Raw genomic sequence first — 12,441 nt, 5'->3', positions numbered from 1 at the left:
CTTGGCTCTCTTCCTTATTTGGAAAGGCCTGTCTGGATGTCAGTCCTAAACATTTCAGGCAAGTCCAGAGTACAGGCTCCTGGATCCTGTTTGACACACCCCTTTCCCCTCCCCACATCCCTGACTGTCAGATAAGTGGCTCACAAACACCTGATGTTCTGGAACACTGATCTCCCTCCTCTACTCCTCTTACTTTACCCTGTTTTATCTTCTTTCCAAGTCCTTATCACCGCCTGTCAAATTACATACATAGTAACCTATCTGTCTATTGTGTAGCTACCTCTGCTAGAATACAGGTTCCATCCAGGACTTTGTCCCTGGTTGTTGCCCCAGCCCCTGGCACAGTGCTTGCCATTTAGTAGACACTTGCATATTTGTTGGAGGAGGGAACATATGAACAAGCAAATGAATGAAACCCTAGAGCAGAGACCTCAATGAGAGCAGTGAGACGGAGCAATGACAGCAGTCTAGGGCCCTCCCTGGGTGGTTAGGACAAGCCAGCCTCCCCCAGGGGCCTCCTCCCAGGACCTCCTGCCAGGGCCTCCTCCCACGGCCTGCTGCCAGGGACCTCCTGCCAGGGCCTCCTCCCAGGGCAGGGGGCAGCTCTCTCACACATCATTACCTCGATATTTTGGAGCTCCTGGCGAAAGGTTTTCATCACATTCTTCACCTGCTCTTCCATCCTCTCCAGGAGCAGGCAGATGTCATCTGACTGTTTCTTCAAATCCTTCACGTACTGGTCATCTTTTATTTTTAACTCCTAGAGAAGAGCATATCAAAGGTTGGTCACCAACTGAGACAGAAGCCAGAGGCTGCCAGCTCCCAACCCCCAGACCACCCTCGGACCCCTCCCATCAGCTCACACACTAGAAAATACAGCTGCACAAAGGAAAGGTGCTGGATAGGCTTCTTCCTCGCCTATCCAGGGAGAAGCATGGGTGTTTGGAGCCCATGGACTCAGCTCAGGGCAAAGCCTCAACGAGAAGCCCAGGATCAAACCCCGAGAGGACTACTTGCTGCAAATCTCCCTGCAGGTTCCCAGAAAACCCGGGCGCTCCTGCCGAGCAACGAATGTCCATGTTCTAACACAGGCACACATCTACTGCAGACTGTTCCATGCCTTAACTAAGCACAGAAAGCCTTAAACAGCATTTGCTACAACACGACATCTTTCTCTTAGGCAGCCAATGATTCTAAAATGACTACAGAACTTTCTCTTCTGGTTAAAAGGATATTGTCTGATGGACTTCCCTGGTGGTCCAATGGCCAAGAATTCACCTTGCAAGTCAGGAGACACTGGTTCAATCCCACATGCTACCAAGCAACTACGCTTGCACACCACAACTAAAGAGCCTGTGTGCCCCAACTGACACAGCCAAACAATAAATATATACTTTTTTTAAAACAATAATCTTAAAAAAAAAATTATATAGCCTGAAACAACAAGGTCCTACTATAGAGCACAGGAACTATATTCAATATCCTGTGATACACCATAATGGAAAAGAATATGAAAAAGAATGTATACCTATGTATAACTGAGTCACTTTGCTGTATAACCATAATTAACACAATATAGTAATTCAACCATACATTGATTAAAAATATTTTTAAGTGTATTGCCCAAGCTGTACCACGTTCTTGGTAATGAAGTGAGGTCTCTGCCTTTCTCCATTCAGGAAAAGCACATGTTCCCGCAGCTCCATCCCCTGTGGCAGGACCCAGGGTCAGGCTCTTGCCTGCAGTAACTCGCTGATCAGCTTGTTCTTATCTTCGATCAGCCCTGCGCAGTGCACCTGCTGGGCATTGAGCATTTCCCACAGCTCCTGAGGGATTCTCCGCTGCTTGCCCTCCTCCCACTTGACAGTGATCTCATCAAATTTGTCCTGGCTGGTCTTGACCTCGTTCTCCAGCTTTTCAAGCCTGCAAATAAATAAACAGACCAGCTCTGGAAGCTGCCTTCCAAGAGCACAGGCTGGCTCTCTAGGATCTGGAAAACAGGTCAGGGTACCACACCCTGCCTGCCTCCAGGTAGAACCACTGTAAACCAAACCAGGCTCTAAGAAATCTTCTTTTAGTTTAAAGCTTGACTGTAAATAAGAGGCCAAGTAAACAAAACCAGAACAAAATGGTTTTGACCCAGGACAAAAATGGATCAGCATTAAAGCTATACAAACACACCTGAGACTCACCTGGTCATATCCTCTGAGTAAGACAGTGACTCAGTAGTTAAGCACTTGGTCACAGGCCCCATAGCTTGTGTTCAAATCCTGATTTTGCTACTGGCTCTCAACTTTAGGCAAATTGCTTAACTTCTGCAGGCCCCATTTTTCTCAGCTGTAGAATAGAGAGGACAGAAGCATCTACCTTCCTGTGACTGTTGTCAGGATTAAATAAGATGATTCCCAGCACAGTAGTCACTTAACAAATGGCACTCCTATTATTATCTTTTACTATTGACATGACTTCAACTGTCTGGCCATTCCCCTCCCAAATTATCAATAAATGACTAGTGGAACATACAAAAAAGGAAAATACCACCATCAGCAATGAAAATAGGAGTGGTCTCCCAGAATTCCAAAAATGCCAAAGAAACCGTGTGATGGAGCACACCAAGGATGGGACTAGATAGAAGGAGGCATTAGGGCTGAGATGTGAGGCCCCTTCTGAGAACAGGGGCCAGGACACATGCCTGCAACACACTCCCAACTTCAGTAACCGGTCCTTCTATGAGATCTATGAGATCGTCTCCAAACAAGGGAGCAAACTCCCTTAATGAAAAGAATCACAACGTAACTATCTTGTGAGCCCCTGTCTCCTTCCCACCTTCCAAGCTAGGGCCCGGAAGACATTTATCATTCCATTAACTTTTTTTTTTCCCTAAACATGAGTAACAGCTGTCAGGTTACATTTCCAAAACCCACATTTATCTTGTAACCACTACCCATGACCTTCCGTTTCTCCTCAGGGGCTGCAGGAGAAGCCTGACTCCTCAATGGGGCCCTCAGGGCCTTTCCACAGTTGCCCCTGCTGGACATCAGCCAGTTCAGTCCCCAGGCCATGACAGGCAGTGGGAAATTTCAAGAATAAATTATATTAGGCTTCCCTGGTGGCTCAGGGAAGTGGTAAAGAATCTGCCTGCCAACACAGGGGACACAGGTTTGACCTCTGGTCTGAGAAGATCCCACATGACGTGGGACAACTAAGCCCATGAGTCGTAGCTACTGAAGCGCGCGTGCCTAGAGCCCATGCTCCACAACAAGAGAAACCATGGCAAGGAGAAGGCAGTGCCCTGCAGTGAAGAGTAGCCCCTGCTCACCATAACTAGAGAGGGCCCTCTTGTAGCAACAAAGACCCAACACAACCAAAAATAAATACATGAATAAACAAATCTGAAAAAAAGAAAGAATAAATGATATCTTAGTGACAGTGGTAAAATTGCTAATGGGGAGAACTACTCCAAAACTTTGGCCACCTGATGCAAAGAGCTGACTCATTGGAAAAGACCCTGATGCTGGGAAAGATTGAAGGCAGGAGGAGAAGGGGACGACAGAGGATGAGATGGTTGGATGGCATCACTGACTCAATGGACATGACTTTGGGTAAACTCCGGGAGTTGGTGATGGACAGGGAGGCCTGGCGTGCTGTAGTCCACGGGGTTGCAGAGTCGGACACGACTGAGTGACTGAACTGAACTGAACTGAACTTATGTAGAACCAATGAAAATATTGTTATTAAAATTTCACTGTGTATGTACCTGCTGAGAGAAGCAAGAGGGCCCCGTGGGGTGCTTTTGTAATTGGACTACAGGTAAGGAATTCATTGAAGAACAAGTCAAAGAAGAGTTCACTTGAAGACCTCTGTTCCTGATGTTATCAGTCCTCTGTGTGCAAACCAAGGAAGCTGAATCCTGCTAAGCAGCTCATTCCTGTCTCCCTGTCAAGGCAGCTGAACCCTGGGAGGTGGGTGTGCCCACCGCCCACCTGCTGAGGCCTGGAGCTGAGGGTTGGCCACAGAAGAGTTTCCATCATCCCCCTGACCCTCTATACTTCCAGTCGTGGATTCCTTACCATTCTGTAACACACTGCTACATTTGAACACAGCCTTCATGGGTCTGGTTTTTATGATTAATTTAAACCCAGAACAGCTTAACCTACCTTCTCAACCTCATCCTTTTCTTCCACCACCCCTACACATCCCTCACTTTCATGCCATTCCCAAGCATTATACAATCTCATGCCTCTGTACAAGTTGTTCCTAATATGCCCACTCCTTGATTCCTCCAACTCCTATCCATCCCTTACAGCCCACCTCAAATATCACTTTGCCTGGAAAGTTTACTCTAATCTCTCCAGGGAAAATTAAAGATCACCTTACACATGTTTCCATAACTCTTATACATAACTTTGTCTTGTACACATAGTGTGTGTGTTCAGTCGTGTCTGATTCTTTGTGACCCCAAAGATTGTAGCCTGTTAGGCTCCTGAGTCCATGGGATTCTCCAGGCAAGAATACTGGAGTGGGGTGTCATATCCTACTCCAGGGGATCTTCCTGACCCAGGGATCAAACCCATGTCTCTCGTGTCTCCTATATCGGGAGGTGGATTCTTTATCACTGCACCATGTGGGAAGCCCATACATACCTTTGTAACGTGTGTTAGTTGCTCAGTCATGTCTGATTCTTTGTGATCTCATGAACTGTAGCCCACCAGGCTCTTCCGTCCATGGAATCCTCCAGGCAAGAATACTGGAGTAGGTAGCCATTCCATTTATTTTAACACAAATCATGGTGGGGTGGAGGTTTCACATCTATCTCAACCAGACTATGAACATCAAGAGCAGAGGCCATGTCCACTCCTCTTTGTATCCACCGGGCTTGGAACACATTAGAAAGGTAACACTTGAGGAAGGAGGAGGGAAGCAATGAGGGAAGGGGGGAGGGAGGGAGGAGTGGAGGGAAGGAGGACTCAAAAGGGGCAAGAAGCGGATCCTTCTAGACCAGGTTTGATAAAGAACGGGGAGAATTTGGGGAGCCAGAGAAGAGACACTTCACATCCCTCAGGCTGCACACCCCAGGAGGTTCCTCACCTCTGACGCTTGATCTCCTCTTCCTCGACTCGCCTGTGGATCTCTCTGGTATCTGTAGCTACCTGGATATTTGTCACCAACTCAGTGCCACAGAGCAGCAGTTTAGCCAGTTTCTGAAACCAAATAAGAATTTATAAAGCTAGAAACACTTGCATAACTGTCTGTAGCTGTGTGATCCAGCCAAGCAGGAATTAAAAACTATCTGATAACTTTTAAGAGTAGAAGCTACTTAGCAACCCGTTTACATCAGGACACTCGTGATGGGATGTTACAGCTTACGATCTACAAGCATTCTGCACTTCCATATGTCCAGTTTAGTCTCGCTAGAGAAGGGACCAGCCCACCAGTACGAGGGAATGCACTCTGGGCACATCTTGGCACTTTCACAGGCCTCTGAGTGATTGACACTGCCAGGGTCCTTTCTAAGAATCTCAGTTGGGGACGTGAGACATATAATAATAGTTGTCCTGCAATGTGCATTTCCTCCCTCTCCTTTTAATAACAGAACACCCATTTTAGCTGGGCATTTGACCTCTCCAAAAAGATACACCTCCCAACATCCCTTGCAGCTAGAATGCACATGAGCAGCAGTGCACGTGACACTTCTGAATGGTGCCTTGAAGGGGAAAGCTGTGCCCTCTCCTGCCCCCTTTTTCTCTATCTCCCAGGCTGGCATGTGATGCTAAGTATGTCATGGTCAGCAGACAAAGGCAACCTAAGGAAGGGCGGAAGGAGCTGAGGTTCCCAACCTCGAGGAAACTCCATATCAGCCCTGGACTATGTCCACTCTGAACTATTAAATGAACCAGAGAAATAAGCTTCTATCTTGTTTAAGCCAATGGTATGTGGGACCTTTGGCTAGAGGTGTTCTAACACAGGAGACTTCTGTAACTGACTGCATTACCCCTCCCTCAAAGGCTCAGGAGTTTTGCTACTGGCACCCCACTTCTAAATTCCTCTTCGTAAAGTTCACACTCAGCATCTTCACTCCTGACCTTTTGGTGATGTCTTGATTTCAAGATAATACATCCTCTCAACAAAAAGTTCAGGAATCCTCAGGTTATATCTGAGTTTTTCCAAGTCTGTTCTGGAACTTAAAAATTTTCCAACTCTCAGATCATTTCTGAATGAGGAACCTATAAATTTCCCTGCTCCAAAGAGTCACTGAAATGATCGGAGACTCTATTTCATCTCTCTCTTCTATGGAAATTTTGAAATGTGGTTTTACGAATACATAACTGAACTTTAACCCAGATCTCCAGGGTCCTCCAGACTTTTTTTAAACAGCTCCAGCCTTATCACTTGTGCCAAATGGTTTTAAATGCATAAGGAAGTATCGACTTTCCTGCAGTGTGCAGCAATTTTCTATTTTCTACTCAGATAATGTGAACATCAGAAATATCTGAATCAAGTATTTAAGACCCAAAGTAAAACTGAAAACGTTGCCATTACCAACAGATTAACAGACACACCCTAACATTTTTGAGACCCAGAGTAAGAGTTTAAATGAAGGTCCACATATCACATACCTAAATATTTAAAACTTATAATTCAGTGTAATAAGCCATTAAACACATTCTGTCCTCCTACCTTGGCACCTTCATAACAGAAGCCCTGGTTTGAATTCATACTATGACTCGGAGCTCCAACTCAGAACTTGGTGGCTAAGAGGGAGAGAGTATCAGCCCCCAGCCTAGAGCCCAGCCCCTGGCCACCAGCCTGGAGCCCAAGCCATTCTCTTCACACTCCTAGCTCCGCATCCTGCACCATGAAGGGCATCAGACACCAGCACATGAATTTCTCAGACCACACGTGAGAGCTCTATTAAACCCTTTGGCACCCCTGAGCAGAACAAAACCTAGGAAGAGGCTGATGCAGGCCTTGAAAGTGGGCTCAGAACCGTTTGGACAGGGAATTTGGAGTTCTGTGATAGACGGTGATCTAATGGGAGCACTTGGGCTCTGAATAAACTTGAGGCAAGTCTACTTGAGGGGGCACATCTAGAGGAGGGCCAGAACAGGACACAGGACTCTCTTCATTACCACTTTTATTCAATGGGCTAGAAGCATATCTAGTGCAACAAAGCAAGAAAAACAAGTTTTTAAGTATCAAAATTGAACAGAAAAAGATAAAACTGTCATTTTCAGATGATACGATTATATGTTAAAAAAAAGAACCCACAGGTTAACTATGAGAATTAACAAGTGAATTTGACCAGGCTGCTGGTTATCAGGTCAATATGTCAAAAGCAATTATACTTTTACATATCAACAACAAACAATTAAACCTTGACAAAAAGTGTAAAACATTGCTAAGTGATATTAAAGAATACTTATATGCAAAAGAAGGGATATTTTATACTCATGGGTTGCAAATCTATATTGGTAAGATATTAATTCTTTCCCAGATTGATCTGTACTTTCAATCTGATCTCAATTAAAATCCCAGCAGGTTTTCTGGTGGAAATTGAGAAAATAATTCTAAAATTTATGTGGAAATACAAAGGGTCAAGAACAGCCACACTCTTCATGATTTAAGTCCCAAGTGAAAGCAACATAGAAAACCTGCTAATAAAAACAGTATTCTCTCTCTGGTTTTACACTCAACTTTAGAGTGCTCAGGATGAATAGTATTTTCAAGATTATATCAGTATCAACTAAAACAGTACTCTCAGGATTATATACAATATTCCTTCTATCCTACACAGAAATGCTCAGAGATCATCCACCTTTAGATGAAGTACCCTAAGTGCAAAGGGATGATGTGACATCTACTTCACAGTTATCAACAGATCTGGAACAAAAACCCATAACAGTTCAATATTCTTTCCACTACAACAAAACATCTTAGCCTTGACCCAGGACAGTCCAGGTAATTCAGTTGTTTCTAGATATCTCTAGGCTCTATAATCAGACATGACTGAGCAACTGAACTGAAATGAGGCTCCATAATAATATTTCAGTAATTTGGATACTTTCTCCCAGTAACTGCATTTCAGTTCCAGAAATGATCTCTTCTCCTCCCCACTTTTAGAAATCCCATCTATCTTTCTAAGACCCAGTTCCAAGCCTACTTTCTCCTTAGACCTTCCCTGATCAGGCCGGTTGGGTGAGCTCTTTTCCATGCAATTAATTAATTAAATGTGGCACTGTGCCACTTGGCGCTCCCTGCTTTGAACTACTGTTTATCCCTCCTGCACCTCTTGCTTCAAGTCCTTTATTACCTGTTTCAGGAGCCCTGTCATCACCATGGGAGAGCGATCAAAGACTTTCTTTTAGTGTTCACTGGGTACAAGCTTGAGCCTACTCCACAGCCACAAAGAGGCCTTCGCTCATCTAGAACCTAACAGTTCCACTGGGACACCACACGTACACACATTCAGAAAGTCAAACAAGGCAGAAAATTGTCTATAGTGAAATAAATGAATGGTACAGACGAGAACAGTTCCATGTGTGACTTCAAAGAGTTCAACCTGCTTCGCGGAAGACATCGTGGAGAAGTTGGGCCGTGAGACAGTCTTAAAGTCTGGGAACCGAGATTGAGGAGAGGGGAAGAGGGAGGGGAGAGGACAGGAGGGAAGAAGAGCAGAGGGGCGGGGCTTGGCATTGCCGCATCAAAGGCCCAGCACAGAGTGAAGCCTCAGTCTGGGTCCTACTGGATTGGTGGGACCCATTTATACCCCATTTCCTACCAGTCTGCTTTCTTCTTTCTGTTTGTAGCTCTTGCTTTGATCTTCCTCACTCTCCTTCTTCCCATCTAAATATTCTCCAAGAGCTTCCCTGGGATGGAAAAAACGCAGAGAAAATGAAGTTTAAATTCTAGGAAGTAAAATCTTTCACTCTTTTTTTCCTAACTTTGATTTTTGTGTTTGTTTTTTTTAAATCTTTCTGCTGATCTGTGCATGGCCTGAGGGATTTAAATTTAAATTTTTAATTTTCACAGTATACTTCACCACATACAAAAATATATTCCATAGGGATAAAAATTCGAATACTAAAAAGAACACAATCCGGGATTTCCTTGGTGGTCCAGTGGTTAAGACTCTGAGTTTCCAATGCAGGGGGTGCCTCTGGGATCTAAGCTCGCTCCCCATGGAACCTGCCTCCCCTGCATTGGAAGGGCAGAGTTTTTTTTACCCCTAGCCCCCGCCCCCCGAGGGGCATGTGGGATCTTTGTTCCTCCAAACCATTCCCTAAAGAGCAACAAGGGTGATCTTAACATGCTTAGAAAGTTGAGAAATTTTCACACTAGGTTGTTGGCCTGTGGGTAAGAGCTACAGCCACATGGAAGGTCAAATGGACACTCCAAAACTGCACCCAAGTGCATAACAAACAATACTGTAGACAAGGGCTATGGTAGGGATTAGCATCACCCTTAGGAATCTCAAGGATTTCTCAGGTGGCTCAGTGGTAAAGAACCTGCCTGCCAATGCAGGAGACGCAAGAGACGTGGATTCAATCCCTGGGTTGAGAAGATCCCCTGGAGAAGGAAATGGCAACCCGGGATCTCTCACATTGCAGATTCTTTACCATCTGAGCCACCAGGGAAGCTTCATACATGTGAAGAAGTAGGGGGTAAATGGGAAACCTCTGTAGTTTCCACTCAATTCTTCTGTGAACCTAAAACTGCTCTAAAATATGAAGTGTATTAATTTAGAAAAAAAGATCTAAAGATGAAGAATATTCTGTGATACATGAACATTATATGAAATGCAAATTTCAGTGTCCTTAGGTAAAGTTTTTGTTGTAACACAGCCACATCACTTTGGGGCCCTTGTGTCCAAAGGCTGGGAGACAACAAGAGAAGCACCATCTCGGCAAGGCAGCTGACCCTGACCAGCAGGAGGAGTCACAGGACCCACAGTGCGGGTGTTCAGGCAGTCATGGGTTCACGCAAGTTCCCCTCGGTTCCCCTCCTTAAGACAGGCCACAAAGTCTGTGAGTGGACGGGAGTGGCAACCCCAGCCTGAGAATGGTATGGTTATCAGCCTCAGACCCTGCAGGAAAAGGGTTTTGTGTCACACAACCAGATAAGCCACTGAGACCAACAGAAGTGATAGCCGAGGTCCGCTCTGTAACCCCTTGTGGAAGGAAGGCAGGCTGGGAGGCCAGGAGGAAAGAACGACCTCAGAGGACAGGTCATGAAGCCCCAACATCTTCAGGTACGGCCCACAGTGCCTGGCGCAGCAGGCTCTCCGTGAACGTGCTGGAGGGATTCCTACTTGCATCTTTGACTTTACTAGGATGAGATGGCTGAATGGCATCACCGACTCGATTGACATGAGTTTGAGTAAACTCCGGGAGTTTGCGTGCTGCGATTCATGGGGTCGCAGAATCGGACACGACTGAGCGACTGAACTGAACTGAACTGAAGTGTATTCAACGCTTTAATATCACATACTTTGTTTGAACCTTCTGGTAGAAGAGTTTTCTATCTCATCAAAAAACAAGACCAGCTCACACGTAGGGCACGCGGGCCCCTCACTGCAGGGGCTCCGGCCTGAAGAAGCCACCCCCTCATTTCAGCACCCGGGACACCCGCACCCTGGGCGCTCCTTGGCTGGACGCGCCCAAACCCTGGCTCACCGCCTCCGAGCTTCCAAGCGCGCCGCGATGCGCAGGCGCCGGGCCTGGATCCGCTCCTGAGGATTATCAGAATGAATGGAGGGTCCGAGAATGGGGGTGGCTAAATGTTCCTCCTCCTTCTCCTCCAGGACCCCCAGGGATCCCGGCGGATTCATGGCAGGTGCCTTCCGCCCCCCCGGGCAGCTCTGCCTGGACCACCGCGGGACTACAGCTTGGTTGCTAACAACAAAGCTGTTGCCAGGGAAACGCTGTCACCTGACCCTCAGCTGGCGTGGTTGCGCGCGCAGCCCCTCAGGCCAGGCGCACTGGTGTTCCTGTCGCTGTTATCTCGCCTTAGGGCTTTATTGCTCTCTGCTGCATTTACGGTGAGGACTGTATTGAATCCCCCACTAAGGCTCAGGTGGTATTAATAGAGGCTGGAAGACTTAAGAGCTGAACCAAATTGTGATTCATCACTTACCGACCCTATGATTAATTCTTCATCCATCAAATAAATAATCCTCAAAATCACCATATTCGTCTAATGTAACTCAATGTCTACTCTATGCCAGTCACTGTGCTAGCTCCGAGGATCCAAGCGTTGTCCTTTCCTCGATGGAGGGGGTAGAATAGGTTCACTCAGAAATTCTGAACTAAAGTACATTGCATCCACCTGCTTGTCATCCATTCTTTTTTTAAATTAATATACATAACTTTATTTTTGGCTGTGCTGGATCTTCTTTGCAGCAGGGGTTTTCCTCTAGTTGCCACGAGTGGGAGCTACCCCTTGTTGCAGTGCATGGGCTTCTCATTGCCAAGCAAGGGCTCTGGGGCACGAGGGCTTTGGTAGTTGCCACTCCTGGGTGGAGTTACAGTCTCCAGGCTCCAGAGCACAGGCTCAATAGTTGTGGCACACAAGCTTAGTTCTTCCGTGGCATGTGAGATCTTCCCAGATCAGAGATCCAACCTTTGTCTCCTGCACTGGCAGGCGGATTCTTTACCACTGAGCCGCCAGAGAAGCCATCGTGTTTGAGCTCCAACTTTGTGTATTCGGCCTCTTATCGTCTCTAGAATGTGAAAAACCCCTGCCATCAATAAATTTATGTCCAACAAGGAACTGTTCTCTTCTGCAGCGGTTTTCAGTAGGGCTACACTCCCTCCATCACCACCCGCAATCACATACAGAAAAAGGAGGAGAGCAGAGAATAAACGGTAGGAAAGGGAGTGAGGGGGAGGAATCAAAGTTAAGAGCACAGAAGCACATTTAAACTTTCAAGGGAGCACTGTCCCTTGAAAAGCATTATTTCCTGGGTGTTTTGTATGTGTCAAATGTCACATTGCCAACAAAGAATGCAGTGTTCTTATGTAGAATTAAGACCCATTCGAAAACAAGCAGGATAACATTTGATGGAATCTTGTCCCACTGGCCTGAGAAAAACTCGGAAAAGGGCACTAGGGTAGTAAGAAATTGCAGACAAGCCCTGCCACCTTGGGTATGGCACAACTGTTTTCTCATTTGTACTGCCTGCCTACTCAAATCACAGGCAACAGTGAGGCCAAACTTCTTTAAGCCCCTTGTGAATAAGCCCTACCCAGCAGCAAATGGAGTTTTCTTTTTTAAATTATTTTTTCCAGGCGGCCAAGGGGTAGGCAGATTTAAGAGCACCAAAATCTTGGAGCAGCTAAGTTCAACAGCTGCCTGGATCCTTGTCCCGTATCTAGCCAGGGTGAGGAGTCTAGAGGGTGCGGGAGGGGTAGGTGTTTGCTTCTGGGCCTCAGAACCCTCTGC

General features: G+C 46.2%; 1 protein-coding gene across 1 annotated transcript in view; it reads right to left on the bottom strand.

Annotated features, from left to right (window-relative positions):
* DRC1 (dynein regulatory complex subunit 1) overlaps positions 1-10,828 on the bottom strand; it is a 30,780-nt gene extending 19,952 nt beyond the window's left edge. The window contains exons 1-5 of the mRNA XM_061156100.1: positions 10,674-10,828; positions 8,780-8,867; positions 5,089-5,201; positions 1,740-1,923; positions 623-760 (exon numbers count right to left, since the gene is read on the bottom strand). Of these exons, the coding sequence (XP_061012083.1) occupies positions 623-760; positions 1,740-1,923; positions 5,089-5,201; positions 8,780-8,867; positions 10,674-10,828 (678 nt within the window). The remainder of the gene's footprint in view (positions 1-622; positions 761-1,739; positions 1,924-5,088; positions 5,202-8,779; positions 8,868-10,673) is intronic.
* Positions 10,829-12,441: the final 1,613 nt, after the last annotated feature.

This window comes from Dama dama, chromosome 11, assembly GCF_033118175.1.
Source record: "Dama dama isolate Ldn47 chromosome 11, ASM3311817v1, whole genome shotgun sequence".
Classification (NCBI taxonomy): Eukaryota; Metazoa; Chordata; class Mammalia; order Artiodactyla; family Cervidae; genus Dama; species Dama dama.
This window is presented reverse-complemented; position numbering and strand designations above follow the sequence as displayed.